This window comes from Podarcis filfolensis (genome assembly GCF_964270895.1).
Source record: "Podarcis filfolensis genome assembly, chromosome: 11".
Taxonomy (NCBI): Eukaryota; Metazoa; Chordata; class Lepidosauria; order Squamata; family Lacertidae; genus Podarcis; species Podarcis filfolensis.
Genome location: NC_139613.1, coordinates 49,058,389 through 49,076,932, shown reverse-complemented (window position 1 = coordinate 49,076,932; position 18,544 = coordinate 49,058,389). Strand labels below are relative to the sequence as shown.

General features: G+C 40.1%; 1 protein-coding gene across 2 annotated transcripts in view; it reads right to left on the bottom strand.

The window, feature by feature from the left end:
• Window positions 1-18,544, bottom strand: part of ADAMTS19 (ADAM metallopeptidase with thrombospondin type 1 motif 19) — a 121,256-nt gene that overhangs the window by 71,139 nt on the left and 31,573 nt on the right. For both annotated transcript variants that reach the window (XM_083576570.1, XM_083576569.1), the window contains exons 4-7: window positions 15,234-15,406; window positions 14,408-14,491; window positions 12,843-13,000; window positions 5,029-5,072 (exon numbers count right to left, since the gene is read on the bottom strand). In XM_083576570.1, coding sequence (XP_083432696.1) covers window positions 5,029-5,072; window positions 12,843-13,000; window positions 14,408-14,491; window positions 15,234-15,406 — 459 coding nt within the window. The remainder of the gene's footprint in view (window positions 1-5,028; window positions 5,073-12,842; window positions 13,001-14,407; window positions 14,492-15,233; window positions 15,407-18,544) is intronic.

The following is an 18,544-nucleotide window of genomic DNA, read 5'->3' as shown; positions in this document are numbered from 1 at the left end:
TAGTAAAGGGAATTTGGCCATTTCACTTAAAAAGGAGAGGAGCACAAACGACGGTCATTTGTGGTGCTTAAAGGCTCCAGCTGGAAAGAGCTCCAACTGTTTTGTGAACACTGATTTGCTCTTCTAAGAGCGTGCTTTAGAACTGGCTTACGTGCCAGTATTGCTCTGTGTTCTCTCAGTTTGTTCTTTGCAGCTTTCCCACTACCGAAAATATAATTCCTTTGACTACAGTTTTTCCAGGGGACGGGCTGAGTCAAAGAACACATCACAAGCACATTATCACGTGCACATTATCAATGTCATCCATGATGACATGGACTTTGATGCAGCTGTAACAAAAGCCAAAGACTCCTTTACTGAGTAAGGACAAACTATTCTGAACACATAGATGTATTTGTTTTATTGGAACTGATTTTGAAAAGCTTGCGCTCTTCTCAGCAAGTTTTGCAATATAGAATGGCTACAGACATTGCACCCTGGTTTATAATGGTATTTAGCATCACTCACATATCAAGGGAGAGTTTAGCTCAGCATCTAGAGTAGTCACTATGAAGAGAAATTAAAACATGCTAAGAATGCAGCCGCTGCTTATCAGTATTCACCGTGAATACCTGTGCTCAGCTAGTGAGGTGTCAGATCTTAGAAATAAATAAACAAAAGGGAAGGACAGGAATTTACTAGGACATAAACTCCAGAATCAAGTCCTGTGTGTGTCTTCTCTCTGAGACAGTCACAAATACCGCAATTCACAATTTATATCATGCTGCTTCTTAATTCATACATGAGTCTGAAGAGCGTACCTCCATTTTTTCATCTTATATGAAGCCAGGCTAAATCTCAAAGATGGAGTGAGACACAAAAAATTATTTTACCCACCTCACTACACATATTGGAACAATGTATCTGAGTCTATAAAAACACTGGAAAAATGTGTCTAACCACCAGTCCAGTATGTTTAATTTGTTCAGCGCAAAACATCCTATTTTATAATTCCCAGAGCCAAGACTTGTAAATAAACTGTCCTACACAGTAGGATATGAGTGGCAAGTCTAATAAATTCACTGAGAGTGCAACCTGTCTGCTTGGCAGTAAGTCCCATTGTTTACTGAGTAAATAGAGCAGGAACGCAGCATCAAATGTTTGTCATTCATTCATCAAAATAGTTTCACTGGCGAATGAATTTAGAGCAATGTTTTTGGGTGGGCAGGTCATTTTGCATGAATGATTGTCTCCAGTTCTTCAAGTTTTTCTGCTTATATTAATTCACCTACATAACACCTTTGGCTACCATAAACAATGATATATTAATAGGAGCTACCGTATTTTTCCATGTATATGACGCCCCCGTGTATAAAACGACCCCTACTTCTTTTAACCCAAAATTAAGAAATCAATATTTTTGGGTTGCCAGAGTTCTTGAGAGTCCCATGGACTGCAAGAAGATCAAACCTATCCATTCTTAAGGAGATCAGCCCTGAGTGCTCACTGGAAGGACAGATCCTGAAGCTGAGGCTCCAATACTTTGGCCACCTCATGAGAAGAGAAGACTCTCTGGAAAAGACCCTGATGTTGGGAAAGATGGAGGGCACAAGGAGAAGGGAACGACAGAGGACGAGATGGTTGGACAGTGTTCTCGAAGCTACTAAGATGAGTTTGACCAAACGGCGGAAGGCAGTGGAAGTCAGGAGTGCCTGGCGTGCTCTGGTCCATGGGGTCACGAAGAGTCGGACACGACTAAATGACTAGACAACAAACAAGAGTTGTTGATCACCCTCAAAGTTGTTGATTGCCCCACCAAAAATGGTGTATAAGACAACCCCCCACCCATTTTTTACTCAAAAAATTTAGGAAAAAAACCATTGTCTTATACACAGAAAAATACGGTATTTTCTCTTACAATATCTCATCCTCCTATTTTGTGACTAGGCTCTGCTATGATGTCATTTCTACTTTCGTATAATATTAGCTGATATTAGCATTACCTTGCACACACACACATTGCCATGGGAGCTATTTCCTCATAGTGCGGTTCCAATCTGCTGCATCCAAACCAGGAACTGTGGTTTGTTTTGCTCCAACAAACTATAATCAGTAAGTCTTGGCGACAGATCATGGTTTGTTGGAAGCAAAACAAATAATGCATCGTACTGACATAATGCAAAGCCCATGGTTTGCTTCCTTGTAGTACAAGCAGGGAGAAATAGGAAGAATCAGACCAGATGCAATATGCTCATGCACATAAACTATGGTTTATGGCATACCATGATGTGTCAATGTGGCCAGATTTTAGGTACATTCCAATTGTACCTAAATTGGAGAAAACTATTGCCTGTTTTCCTCCCAACCTAGCAGTTCGAAAGCACCTCAAAGTGCAAGTAGATAAATAGGTACCGCTCCGGCGGGAAGGTAAACGGCATTTCCGTGTGCTGCTCTGGTTCGCCAGAAGCGGCTTAGTCATGCTGGCCACATGACCCGGAAGCTGTACGCCGGCTCTCTCGGCCAGTGAAGTGAGATGAGCGCCACAACCCCAGAGTCAGCCACGACTGGACCTAATGGTCAGGGGTACCTTTACCTTTACCTTTACCTATTGCCTGTTTAGGAACTTATATAATAGGTTGTCTGAGGGAAAGTGAAATGGATATATATTGGTCTACCAGCCTAGGAGGTTAGCACAATATAGACACAACCCAAGCAAACTGAATCACTTTTAAAAATTATTGGTTCCAATGAGAAGTTAATAACTGCCTAGCTCTCAATGGGATTTTCTTGGAAACAAATATGTATAAGCCTTCCCTAACTTAAATTTAGATGTGCAAACTACTTATGACATCAAAGAGACTTAGACAACTTCTTAGTGAAACATTTGAGTACATTCAGGTTAATATTAATGCTTACTCCTTCCTGTGGTATGGATAAGATTGCATACCATGCTTCAATTTTTGTAAACTTTTAACAGCCGTAAATTGTTCTCTTGACATTACTTCAACATTTTTCTTTTAACTTTCTTTGGCTAGCACCACAATTTACAACATGTTAAAAATTCCTGGAATGTCCTATCTCAGTTGCCCTATAAATACACTGGGAGAAGATTTGTTACTTCGTACTTGTTTGCCTTCTGTCTAATCCTTACAAGTGATCTATTTAAATTCCAAATTCAACCTTCCACTTTTAACTATTAATCTGTCACATTCTCAGAAAAGGAAAATCACAGGTACTGATCTGAAGTAACCATAATCTTAAACCAATGGTGCTACAGCTGTTGTGATACCAGATATACTTTATGTTAACAATTTACATTAGCATTTGGTAATCTTTCTTCTTGCAGTTCTTGCTTTCAAAATAATAACATTGATATCACTGTTGACATAGTTATCATTTATACTTAGAAAATATCTGATTGTGTTTTTATTAAAGGTATATCAATGCAATGGAGAGCATTGCTCATTCTTTAAAAAAAAATACAGTACAGACAAGATCAGGGGTCAGCAAACTTTTTCAGTAGGGGGCCGGTCCACTGTCCCTCAGATCTTGTAGGGGGCCAGGCTATATTTTTTTGTGGGGGGACGGGACAAATTCCTATGCCCCCAAAATAAACCAGAGATGCATTTTAAATAAAAGCACACATTCTACTCATGTAAAAACACGCTGATTGCTCATGTAAAAACACGCTGATTCCAGGACCGTCCATGGACCAGATTTAGAAGGCGATTGGGCTGGATCCGGCCCCCGGGCCTTAGTTTACCTACTCATGGGCAAGATCAAGAAATCCAAAGAAACTGCAACCAACTTCCAACCAAACTTTTAACTTGACTTGTTGAATACTTTCATTACTGCCCTTCCCAAAGCGTGCAGAAATCTCGATTCAATGTACATGATTGGACTAAATGGCTGTGATCCAGAGGCCTATTTAGGTATGCCCACTTTCCTTCCCCACTTTGACAAGTAGACCCACAAGCCATATAACAAACTGCTTTTGAAACCCTCCTCAGTTTCAGGGCAATTGCCATGCGGCATAAGAAGCTGCCATATGATGAATATTGGCAAACCTCCTTTGGCTGCACAGTGCCAACTACACTCTTGTTTCAAACCTAGGCAACGTTATTTAGACCTCCCGAAATTTACAGTTCTAGGATTCCATGAATATGTTTCTGTATGAAGACCAGTATGCAGTTTTAATTCACCCCAAATTGGTACCCTTAATGATTTTTCTGTTTGTCACCTCTAGTGCTTGCTAAAATTAAGGTCTTGTTCCGAGTTTATGGAACACGAGTAATAACTTACATCAAGTGCATTGAAAGGCACTTTTGAAAGGATCTTTTATCACGTAATATTATGTATCCTACAGATTCACTTTGACTGGAAAAAAATACATTCCAAAAAGTGCTTAATAACTGTAGTTTTTTTTTGGATATTGAATTGAGAACCCTTTTTGATTGAAATGAAAAAAATAATAATACGAAGATAAAGGTCTAATCTAAAGCAGTTTCACCTAAGATTCTGGATATGCATATCAATGAAAATATGTATTTCAAAATGTGGAACTTTATTTAAATCAATTATTTAATGTGCATCTTTTCTTGATTTAAATCAATCCACCCCAATTCATCATAACATGTGAGCTAAGCAATGAGTGACAGGACCTCATTGCTCCATGGGCTTCCTCTCCTGTAGCTCACATCACTGATTGGTAGGACAAGGAGATGAGCTAGCCAATAGGAAAGAGAAGAAATGGAGACGGTGTGATGAGACATGGAGCACCAACAACTCTTTTGTCTCTTATGATGCCTAGGTTAGTCCCAACTAGTCACTGAAAGCAATGGAGCGGTATATAATTAAGTTGCATCAATGTCAAAATGCTTAGCCTTGGTCAACTTGCTAGAGTACCAAACACGCCATCGTTATGCATTTTAACTGCCTATAAGCATTCATCCCCACATACTCAAGCTTCCACAACTCCCTATAGTGCTGTATTTTAAAGGCATTATTGTTATTTGTTTGTTTGTTTGTTTGTTTGTTTGTTTCACTTACCAACAGTATCACATGGTTCATCTTTATGTACACAGAAATCCTTCCTAAAATTGGGAGGGAAAAGAAGACAAAGCCTTAAGACAATTGTGCTGTCAGATGCTCATTTATGCAAATTTTAACCGCTTAATAAATGACAAGGCTCCCCTGTTTCAAAAAAGAACACGTGAAGGAAATCCTGAAATTATCAAATGACACTTCAACCTTAAATCTACAATTTATTTCCCATTTAAAGTGTATGTGGCATCAGGTTGATTAGTTATCTTCCTTAATCATCTGAAATTCACAGATTTGTCAGATTTTTCATCCCCCACTGAAACTAAAGAGACTTCCACATGGGTACTTATCCTGAGATCAGTGCTGTTCATGAATGCCATCTCTGGGGACAGGAGGGGAAAGAGATCTACTTTCCATGGTTTCCTTGATGTGTTGAGAACCTTGGTGTACTCAAGCAGGGGAATTAGGGAAGACACCACAGGGGAATGTAAATTGCCCCTATCTCCAGTCCAACTGTGCTGTTTTCAGGTCACTTAGATTGTCATTCATTTTTAAAAGATTACAGTCACAGAAATATTCCAGATTGAAGTATTCTCCCTAATGGGATCATAGTCTTGCATTTAAGCCCCAAACAACATGACTCTACAACAGTGTTTCCCAAACTTGGGTCTCCAACTGCTTTTGGACTAAAATTCCCATCATCTCTGACTACAGGTCTTGCTAGCTAGAGGTGATGGGAGTTGCAATCCAAAAACAGCTGAAGACCCAAGTTGGGGAAACACTGCTCTGCAATAATAAAAAAGAGGTTATAAAAGGAAAGCATACAATTAAATATGGAACTGTTCCCTGATTCTAACCACTATGATAATCTCAACATACAGGTGACTCTCAATTTATGCTGGGGTTACATTCAACTCTGGCCTCTGCCTCATGAGACCAGGGCCCTGCAGGATCTGATTTCTTTCCGCAGGGCCTGTAAGACAGAGTTGTTCCACCTGGCCTTTGGCTTGGAGCCAATTTGATTCCCTCCCTCTCTTTCTTTTTTCCTTTCCTTCTCCTCCTGCGATGAGGCTACATTTTAATATTTTAATGTTTCAATATTTTAATGTTGTATTTTAATTTTGTTTTTAAGTTGTAATCATTCAACTTGTTTTTATTATTGCTTGTAAGCCGCTCTGAGCCCGGCCTTGGCTGGGGAGGGCGGGGTATAAATAAATATTATTATTATTATTATTATTCCAGGAATAGTGTCTACAGCCAAAATCGTATATAGGACTCAGCTATAATGCTGCACATAAAACGTTTTAAGTGTGTTGTAAAGTGTATTATACAAATGTGACACTAGATGGTGATGGTGAGCTATGGAGAATTTGATATATTTTTCAAAATGTTTTTTAAAAAAATGCATTTTCACAACTTCTTTAATATGTGTGTAGATTCCACCATAGTCAAAGCACATTGGGTTCAATAATAAGATTGACAAAGTCTTTTTCCATAAACACCTGCCCCCTTCGTTTCTTTTTTTTTAATTTGCTAAACATGTAAACATGCGCACAAGTTAAATCGCGTAGGCTGCAAGTTAGCTGTACAAGATTACAATATGCCAGTATCTGCAGTACAAGAGATGAATTATGTGTTAAGGCTGATGCAAACATATTAGCAGTTAGACATAGGGTTTAATGTTTGTGAATCTGGAGCGGGGAAGCCTGTGGGTGTTATGAATGCACTTACATAACTGCTCTTAAGGTTAATATCTGTTTAAAGAAGGAGAAAGAGGAGAACAAATGTAAAATATAACAAGGCACAAATAGAATGGAAGTTGTACTTTGTCAAAAATAAAATTGAGATTTGTATATGCACACCCTAATAAGTAGAATATATGTGGGCTGAGATGCTTTCATTCAGCTGATTTCTATCCTGGTTGAAGTAAACTTCCAAAAGTTTAATTATGAGAGTTTGGGGAAATAGAACTCTTAAGTCTTGGCAACAGTGAAGTACAATTGCATCCTGTGCAATGAGACAAATGTAAAACATTCCCTAATTTCCAAGAATAAGAACTGTATTCCTTGGAGACTAGGCTGCCCAGTAAAAGTTTATGATACTCCAGATACACCTATAAACAATTCATTATTTATTTGTGTCCTCATTTCTACAAAGGGAAGTTGCAGGAGGGTCATCATGTAGCATCTGAATCTACAGAATGGATTGGAGCGTTGCTCTAGCAATTGTTTTTTCAAATTCTTTAAGTGACTTTATTATTAATTAGCGCCACTAAAATCTTAGTGGGCCAATGGTACAAAATGTACTGGAAAGGCTAAAAACACATTTAAATGCACATTTAATTTAAACACGTAAAGAAAACCATTGGTAAGTATGTTCCTGCAAGAGGTGTATAAAGGCATGCACACGATTTATATGGCCAAATTTGCCTTATATTCTGTGTCCTGTTTCCCCTCGAACTTGATTAACGCTAGCTCGCCCCCCCCAACTCTGTCTCCCCACTCGGTTTCACAGAGCCCCTCTCATCCAAAATCTTTTTCCCTTCTTCCCCCCAATGCCAGCCCCTCAATTTCTGGCCTCCCGCCTTTTGTGGAAAGCTTACAAGCAATGGCTCTTCATGGTAGGCTGGGTGATTTTCTTATCAGTAAATGTGTCTGTGAAGAAGGAAGCCAGCCTACAATCTGGACCATTTCCCCTCTCCCTCCCACTTCTCTTTCCAAAAGAGATCAGTTCTATCAGTTGTTCCCAGTCCCTAAAATTAAAGATGGGAGTAAGCCAAGCTCAGCATTGAAGTAACATCTGAGCTTTCAGATTTTATTGTCTTCCTGTGAGTGGATCTTTATGCTCCAAATGCTTTCTTTTTCTTCTTTTTCTTTGCAAGCCTATAGGGCTTGAGGACTGAATCAATCTCTGAAACAACTGCCATCACTCAGCACAAGAATCAACACATATGCTTGCAGTTCAGCACTGTGATAATAAATGAGCCTTCCTCAACTTCCACCAACCCCAGGAAGCATGGTCAATAGTCAGGGATGATGGAAATTGGAGTCCAAAACCCCTGAAGGTCACCAGGTTGGGGAAGTCTGTAAAGGTAAGCTGAAATAACACATTATTCTGTTCAAACTCCCATCTCATTGAGTAACCAACTAGGTATCTCCAACCCCTTGAACGATTCCATCAATGGTGTCTCCAAAGAAATTTTACACATCACCTGGGAAGACAGGCGAACTAATGCCAGTGTACTGGAAGAAGCAAAGATCGCCAGTGTCGAAGCGATGATTCTTCAACATTGGACTGGTTATGTTGTGCAGATGCCTGATTATCGTCTTCCTAAGCAACTACTCTATTCCGAACTTAAAAATGGAAAGCGTAAACAAAAGAGGTTTAAAGACTCTCTCAAGGCAAATCTATAAAAAGTAGTATAAACACCGACAACTGGGAAACACTGGCCTGCGAGCGCTCCAATTGGAGAACAGTGTTTACCAAAGGTGTCATGGGCTTTGAAGACACTCGAAATCAGGACGAAAGGGAGAAATGTGCTAAGAGGAGGGAATGCTTGGTAAACCCTCACCACGATCAACTCCCGCTTGGAAACCTATGTCCCCACCGTGGAAGGACGTGTGGATCCAGTCACTTACAGACTCACTGTTAAAACTGTGTTTATGGAAGACAATCTTAATCGGCTACAAGTGATTGCCAAAGAAGAAAGATTTGTCTAGAACTGTACTGCATATTCCAAGTGGAAGTCACAATAAGGGATACTTTGGTATCTTCTATTATCAGGTCAAGCAATCATAATTTGCAAGTGATTTACCAAGCTTATAGAGGGGATAACAGTCCTTCAAGTGGGAGCAAAATCTAACTTTTAAGAGATTTACGGCAGTTTTCTGAAGCTTAAATAATGGCAGAAAAGAATCTGAGACAAGAATGGGCAACTGCTAGTCTGTCATTTCCATAAATTACACTTTACTCATAAACTAAAACCTATTAAATATAGCAGTAGAAGAGGTCCTTAGGGCAATGCAAAGCCTAAATATTCAGCTACTCCATATAAAGCCTACTATTATACAGGAATCTCTTCAAAGAAACATATAAAACAGGCAGGTATGGAAAGGGTGAGATGCATAGCAAATGACAAAGAAATATGGCAGGGAAGGATGGTACAGGAAAATTTCACGTGTACTTAATATTAAATCTTCCAGAACTACGTCTTTCTGCTCAGCCCAGATACGATGTGTCATAACTCTAGATTTAAAATGAAGATTCCATATATAAGTACAAAAGAAAAGTTTGGGGACTTTACTAGCAAGTACTTCATTTCTTTGTCAGTTAGGCAAAGAGTCCACGTTAGAAGGAGATATTCGTGTTTAAAATGGCCCATTTTCCCTTTGATTTTATGTGAGGGCTTCTGAAGGATGAGAAGCTTCCATGCTTCATAAAACCATTGATTCACAGCACATCATATGCATGTTTCTTCGTTGGATTTACTTCCTAGTTAGGGGGTTAGGTTTACAACCTCAACGCTGCAATGGTATTAGAAGAGTTTGGACTTGATATCCCGCTTTATCACTACCCTAAGGAGTCTCAAAGCAGCTAACAATCTCCTTTTCCCTTCCTCCCCCACAACAAACACTCAATGAGGTGAGTGAGGCTGAGAGACTTCAGAGAAGTGTGACTAGCCCAAGGTCACCCAGCAGCTGCATGTGGAGGAGCGGGGAATCAAACCTGGTTCACCACATTACGAGTCCACTGCTCTGAACCACTACACCACACTGGCTCACTATTAGGCCTTCTTTATTCTTTCTTTACTGTTATCATCATCATTACTTGTGAGCTCTGCTTTGCTGCCATAATGAGAGTTTATCTGTATGCTTATCTGGAGAGCATACCATTGCCATATGTGGAAGTGACTAGTGTTATTTATTTATTTTTGAGTATTTGGGACACGACGACTAGGGCTTTAAATACATATATTTCCCATACTTTCTACCAAAAGGTTTGCATCCTTGGGTAGCTCTACTAGAACCATCTCTGGACTTTATTATTTTTAATGTTCAAGGGTTCCTGTTAATGTATTTCCCCCTGTAGAAAAATCCAGTGTTCTAGCCTAAATACATGTCTCGGGTAACCTGCTAATGAAGAATTTAAGGAGAAGTCTTGGAACCAATAACAGCTCTCTAATTCCTGAGTTCAGCTGAGATATTTGGGACTGAGATACCAATATTTCTTTTTGAGCCATACAACAGGTTGAGGGTTTCCTATACGGAACAACTGAACGCCATTCCCCACATCTTCCTGAGTATATGTATGGGCATTTATATATGCGTTCAACTGAGCAGGCTTACTGGAAATAAGATGCCTGTATGCATTTCTTATATCCTCATCTGCCTTACTCATTCTACTCAGTCTGAGTACCCACTGAGTGCCTGGACCAAGTGGAGGGAGAAGGGCGAATGGGGTCAGTGCACACAGATTTTTTCATTCCAGCAAATTGCCTGGCATACTGAGAGTCCTATGCTGGGGTGGGACTGGGGTCTGCTAAGATTCTTCAACATCAACTTTGTTGGACTGGTCATGTTGTGCGGATGCCTGATTATCATCTTCCAAAGCAACTACTCTATTCCAAACTTAAAAATGGAAAGCGTAATGCTGGTGGTCAACAAAAGAGGTTCAAAGACTCTCTCAAGGCAAATCTTTAAAAAGTAGTATAAACACCGACAACTGGAAAACACTGGCCTGTGAGCACTCCAATTGGAGAACAGCCTTGACCAAAGGTGTCATGGCCTTTGAAGACACTCAAACTCAGGACACAGGGAGAAACATGGTAAGAGGAAGGTACGCTTGGCAAATCCACACCATGATCAACTCCCGCCCGGAAACCTCTGTCCCCACTGTGGAAGGACGTGTGGATCCAGAATTGGCTTCCACAGTCATTTACGGACTCATTGATAAAACCGTGTTTATGGAAGACAATCTTACTCGGCTACGAGTGATCGCCAAAGAATGCCAAGAAGCCCTCTCAACAGGAGCACTGTGTCTGTGGATTGCATCAGATCCATGCCTACAGTATCTAAAAGTACCATTTATTTATCTCCTTGCAAAATAAATGATACTTTATAAGAGTTTAACTTCACCCAAATGACGCCTCTTCTTTGGAATTGCTTCCCATTTCTTTGTCGTCATCATCATCAAACCTTTTATTGGCATCACATACAAACATCCAAAACAAATCAATACAGAATTATCACTTCCCCAGTGGCACAAAACATTTGCTAAAAGAAAGGAGGCAGAGCAGTCTATTTCTTTGTCACATCACCATCACCTCTAGAATTTACAGATATGCACAGCAATAAAAAAAATACCAGCTGTGATACTTGCATCAACAAAACCTCTGTGAGGGATTCATGGAGATTAAGTCCTTACAGGCATCAGATTTTGGGGAGTCAACTTCCCAAGCAACATGCTTTCCAAACAGCATGGACCTTATTAGCCTCTGCTGCAGTTTGTACGCCTGATGCCTAATTTCTCCACTTAGCCAGCAAAATCTCACATTTTGTATCTCTGCTGGATTAGGGAGGCGGGAGAATTGCTTGCCTATGCTCTATTCTTTATCTTAATGCATTTCTCAGTAGTAAGGATCCTAAGAACACATTGCATTATCCCAGCATGCCCATAATGATAATTACACAGTCTTAAAAAAAACAGCAATCTGTATATCAAATAATAATAAATGATATAAAAACTAGGAGGGAATAAGCATACTACAATACCATTTTGAACACTATGGAGCTCCTAGTAAGAACACCTGTTTAAACAGGGTTTTTTAAAATATGGATTCTGAGATTCTCTATTAATTTACCACAGGTCTATATATTTCATGCCCACAGCAAGCAAGACAATATGAATCAAGAACCTGTGCATATCACACTTTCATTGCCATATGCTACTCTTCTTTCACTACCATGGGAATGAGAGAGGCTGGCAGAAATTGCTATCAAAGTGAAGAGTTCAAATGAACTTTGAGACACACCGCATTGAAAGTTCAAATAGGCTGAAGTCAAAATAGTTCATCTTCAGATCTATGTACAATAGAGATGGGGAACCTGAGACCTACCAGATGTTGCTGACTCCTGTTATCCTTGACCACTGAACATGCTGGCTGGTGGGAGGTGGGACCCAATAACATCTGGATGGCCTTGGGTTCCCTACCCCTGACGTATAATATAAGTAAGTCAAATGGCCCCAAAACAAATTGTCATCCGGAACCAGTTAACTGGCTGTGCGGAGAAGAAAGATGAGTGGGGGAAAGCGATTTCCCTCAAGCGAGGGAAGGGGCGATGGTGAATGAATTAAGAAGTCAGGTGCCAGTATGCTAAGAATACTGGAATGCTTCGGTTATGTCCTTTGAGACGTTCCTTCATGATTCTGCAAGCCTGTTTCCCTTTTAATGCTCCTCACATAAACAGACATAGATAATATATGTACAAATATTGCAGGCATCCAAATATCTAAGTCAGATCTTTCTTTTTTAAAAAAAACAAAACAAAAAACGAGATAGTGTAGAAGACATCTTGTTTCTCCATCACACCTGAGGAAGGGGAACACTAAACACTGTGGGCTTAAGTGGTTTCTGTTCATCTTTTGAGGTGTTTCCTGCCCCCCTTCATTCCTGCACCTGATGCTTTTTTATTTCTTTTCCTTTTTTTGCCTGTTTGCTTCATTTTGGGGATTTCCATCACCAATCAATTCATCAGACTGCCTGCAGAATGCTGCATGAGGTTCCCGGCCATTAACCAAAGGGACAAAAAATTGCAACTTACCTCGTGATTAATATGGCTGCGTCTACTGGTGACACATCTTCACCCCAGCTTGTTGACATCTCTAAATGGATGTCATTTTTCTTACCAAATTCTTCATGTTGCCATTTGCAGAAACTCTCCAGCATTTTTTCACCATGATGTCCAATATACATGTCAGCCTAAAAGGTGTAATGTTTCACTTGTTGTAACATATGTATCTACACGGCTTTTTAAAGCAAAAGAGAGTGTGTGTGTTTTAAAGACTTCTAAAAACATATAATAGGGAATTCTGTCTTTCTGTAAATATTCAAATATTGGTTGCTATTCCACAATCAATATTAAAACATCTATTTCATTGCAACAACCACAATGTTCCCCCTTCCAGCTGACTACAAACATGTGTAATTAAAAGTCTGACTCATCTAAACTTTAGATTCTCTAAATATTTTTGTTTGCATCGGGGAATTTGGATAAATAGAATCATACTGTTTACAGAGCTGTTTGACCTAAATTACATATTTGTGACTTAAAAGACACATGCACAAAATGTTCTATACACCTTCAAACAGCTTCAGAGATTTAAGTGCATCTTCCCTTAACATTAACCTAAAAATAATATCCTCATGTTGTTTCGTACAGCCATGCTGTAATTGTGTTTGTTTCAACCAAGGAAGACCTCACTATCTTCCTCACATTATTTTACCAATCCCCACTGTGTATTTGAAGCTGCTCATGACATTGAAATACCTGAGGAAACCTACTCAGGTGAAAGCTTTTGTGCTTGTGATTGATGGCACACATAGCTCTGTCGGTAGAGCACGAGACTCATAATCTCAGAGTCATGGGTTTGAACCTCATGTTGGCCGAAAGCCTCCTGCATTGCACAGGGTTTCAACCACAATTCTATGATTCTATGAATGGAGGTTTCCAAACATAATTTGTAAAGTAAAGGTAAAGGGACCCCTGACCATTAGGTCCAGTCGTGCCCGACTCTGGGGTTGCGGCACTCATCTCGCTTTATTGGCCGAGGGAGCCTGCGTACAGCTTCTGGGTCATGTGGCCAGCATGACTAAGCCACTTCTGGCGAACCAGAGCAGTGCACGGAAACGCCGTTTACCTTCCCGCCAGAGCGGTACCTATTGATCTACTTGCACTTTGACGTGCTTTCGAACTGCTAGGTTGACAGGAGCAGAGACCGAGCAACGGGAGCTCACCCCGTCGCGGGGATTCGAACCGCCGACCTTCTGATCAGCAAGTCCTAGGCTCTGCACCACCCGCGTCCCACATAATTTGTAGTAAGTACCAATAACTAGGCACAAGGCACAACTTGCTGCCGTTAAGCAGGGGGACTATTTAGTGTGTCACCAGACGGCTAGAAGGAGCTGCCCCGTTCCCTTTTGAGCACCCCTGCTAAACGTGGAGAGTTGTTTTTCACTTCTTGAGAAAGCTTCACCAAAATGTGTCCTCCCTCATCATTTCCACCCAACCTTATAATTTAAGAGTGCATGCCCTTTATCTGTACAGATGTCTGTTCTAAATAATAATGATAATAATACATGGAAAAGGTAAATGCAGTACTTTCTTACTGGAGTCTCATGAAGCAAAACAAGCTTAGTCACTCGAAGGTTCACTCGAATCCCAAGGCTTTTGTGTTGGAAAAGATTGAACACCTAAAGCAAATGGATTAAAACACTCTTTCAGAATTATAAAATGAAAATCACAAATCTGCTTTGGCGGTCTGACGAGTTCTGAGTGTTTTATACAACAATTATACAACAATTTCATATAACAATTGGTTCTGGGCAATACACAAACACAGTCTCCATGTTCGGAACAACTTCATCATCTGTTTTTTTTTGGGGGGGGGGGGCAGAGAGCTCATCTTCATTTGTACACACAGATCAACTTTCTTTGATGGAATTAGAAGCTCATGTTCACATCCAAGCACACAGAGAACTTTATGTAAGTGAGAGTGGAACGTACTGTTGACTCCTTAATATTTTGTTCCTGAATGTTCAAGGAATATCATAGTGTACTAATGTAAGAAGGCTAGGCTGGGGGGAAAGCAGCACTGTTACATCTCACAAGACATCTATGGAAGACTAACGAGAAGGGCCAAAAAGGTTGAGTCTAAACTGGAGATGGGAGCTTGGGTCAGATCCTGCGCCTTCATAAGAGTACTAATCAGGACTCTAACCCACACTAGGACCCCACCTTCCAATCCTAATGACTTATACAATTAAACTATGTTCTGCGCTTTACTGAACCTTCAAGCTAATTTAAATTGACGGTACAGTAGACCAACTGGGATAAATGGCATCCATTACCTTACATTCATAATTTGCAATGGGTATGACTTAGTTGGCGATCACCCAGCGTATTATCTTTACAGAAAGTCACAACGTTCCCTACCATATTTAGAATCGTTAGGATAAATCGTCTAGCTGCATCTGCCCCGTGATAGGAAATCATAGCCGGATCTGCAACAACTACAGTCTCCACATTATATTCTTGAGGTAATTTATAGGAATATCTTTTTCCTCTTCCGCTTTCTGTTCCTTTTTGGCTCTTGGGTAGTCTTTTCTCTGCAACAGAAACAAGTAGTAGACAAATGATCGCGTAAAGATGCTTTATACTGAGTTATGCTATTGGACCATCTCTATCTGGAGATGCTAGCGTTCTTCTGCATCCAAATATATGCTCTATGATTGACAGAAAGGCATCCTAGCCATTTTTAGCAAAAAATGTTTCACTGGGATACATGTTTTATGGCTTTTGTTCAAACCTCTAGTGATTACCAACTTATATATGAAATATTTACCAACCATGGATTATACAATGCTAATGAATATAACGTTACACTTCTTGCTCAGGGCCAGATTTAGGTTTGATGAGGCCCTAAGCTACTGAAGGTAATGGGGCCCTTTATATGTCCAGCTGTCCTTTGTCAACAACAAATTGTCACTGTTTTTTTGTGTTGAATATATGCTATATGGTAATTTATGGACCTAATAGCTCCATAAATGGGATGCAGGTGGCGCTGTGGTGTAAACCACAGAGTCTAGGGCTTGGCGATCAGAAGGTCGGCGGTTCGAATCCCCACGACGGGGTGAGCTCCCGTTGCTCGGTCCCAGCTCCTGCTCACCTAGCAGTTTGAAAGCACATCAAAGTGCAAGTAGATAAATAGGTACCACTCCGGCGGGGAGGTAAACGACGTTCCCGTGCGCTGCTCTGGTTCATCAGAAGTGGCTTAGTCATGCTGGCCACATGACCCGGAAGCTGTCTGCGGACAAATGCCGGCTCCATCGCCCAGTAAAGCGAGATGAGTGCTACAACCCCAGAGTTGTCTGTGACTGGACTTAATTGCAAGGGGTACCTTTACTTTTACCATTAATAGCTCCATACACAACACAAAACACTGTTGCTGTGTGTAGGTTTTATTTTATTTTATTTTATTTTTTATCTTATATTTTGGAAATGTACATCCAGGTTTTTTTCCCTTTAATTTTTTGGGGGGGTCCCAAGAAAGTGGGGCCCTAAGCTATAGCTTGTTTAGCTTATACATAAATCCGGCACTGTTCCTGCTCTAAACCTTTAGAGTAACTGACATTCTAGTCATGCTCATATGTCCAACAGATAACCGACTGGCCTCAACAATCAATTAACTGCTAAGAAGAAGAAGAAGAAGAAGAAGAGGAGGAGGAGGAGGAGGAGGAGGAGTTTGGATTTGATATCCCGACTTTCACTGCCTTCAAGGAGTCTCAAAGCGGCTAACATTCTCCTTTCCCTTCCTCCCCCACAACAAACACTCTGTGAGGTGAGTGGGGCTGAGAGACTTCAAAGAAGTGTGACTGGCCCAAGGTCACCCAGCAGCTGAATGTGGAGGAGCGGAATCGCAAACCCGGTTCCCCAGATTATGAGTCTACCGCTCTTAACCACTACACCACACTTAGCACAAGTTGCAGCGCATTTGATGGGTTTATGCTGCTTCACTTTTCCCTGGTCTTTAATGCTGCTAACTTTGCTCTATAGCAGATTCCCCTGAACTAAGACTAATGAGGCACACATAGTTCACTTAATATTTTTTACTGTAGAAGCAGGAACATACTGTAGATTTAGCGGCAACATGCTTCCACAAGTTCAAAAATCAGAAGCTACACGTATATTTTTTATCATTAATTCAACCTCAGCTCTGTGAATCAATCACAGCTCCCTAAAATGTATTTCTACAGCATCTGTGAAGTTAAATAAAAAACATGGGAGGTGGATTCTCATGTTGCAAGTACACACTAAATTATAATTTCTATTCCAAAATAGGAATCATAAGTATTTCCAATCTCATTTTTATTTTTATTAGTGATGGAATGCAATAAAATAATCAAAATTGCTTTCCTAGAAACTGGCAAGAAACATTTATGGACAATAACTTAAAAACTGTTCAGAAGAAGGATGGAGAATGCTAATAAAACAATATGGTGCTTTCATCTCTCCCCCCCCCCTTCAACTTGCAGATATAAAAGAATCACAGTTCAGTAGTTAAGCTTGCTAGGGGGGGAAATGCTTAAAAACTAAAGAAAATATCCCTATGTGATAAAATGTTAGTGAAAATACTTTCACTCCATCCCTTCTGCAAGTCTATTAATGCTGGTGTTTCTGAGTACTTTGCACTGGGTTTTAATTTTATTTTTTTTAATTTACAACAAAAAGGCCATTATGTATACAACTGTCACATTTAATAGCCTTCTTCCATTTCAAGAGATGACTGGTTCCAGCAACATTCTCTGTTTAAAATTGCTCTACTTCCCTTTGGTCTCTCAGTAGGAATCCTAGAAAGCTGAAGAGCCTCTTTAAATGCAACCAATGCCTACGGAGGAACTGTGAAAACAGACCACACAGATGAGGAAGAAAACAAAAAAGGGTCTGTGTGTGGGAGTCTTTCAGAACACATACACAAAATAACCAAAAACAATGATAGCTCCTAAAGATGTTATTAGGAGCTAAACACACGGAAAGATGGAAACTGTTGTCATTTGATTTGGGCAAAATAATGAAAGGGTAAAATAAATGTTTTTGAAACTGCTCAAGGTGAGGTACCACAGACAGGGAAACGTAAGTGGGTTGTGTCTATACCTGACACTTTTGAAAATCCAGGAGGAGGAGAAAGAGTCGCTTATCCCCACGATTTCATTCATAATAACAGTAGTATTAGTAATAATAAATGACATGGGAGATGAAGCACACATTTTGATATCATCATTCATTCAGATAATATTGCCAACATAAGCAAGAAAGAGCAAAACCCACGTAAATTGATTCAAATCTTGCCGCTCTGAGGCTGAACAAGATTGAACCATTACAATATTCTGTTTAAAATGCTAATTTTCATTTAGCTTATTTTACAAAGTGTGCATGTGATGAATCTAAGGGTTCGTCCACACCAGTTCACTGTGTTTGCATTCCCATTTAATTTGTCTAGTCCAGGCATGTCCAACAGGTAGATCGAGATCTACTGGTAGATTGAGGGGTGCTCCTGGTAGATCCTGTTAGATTTTTGGCCCCTCAGTAATCTCCTCCCCCCCAAAAAAGGGGGAAACAACTTTGGCCTCCTAAGAAAAGTTCAACAACTTTGGTCCATCCAACGACAATGGGTAGATCACTGTCTTTTTTTATACTGTGAGTAGATCGCAGTCTATTGGGAGTTGGAGGTCCCAGGTTACATTATT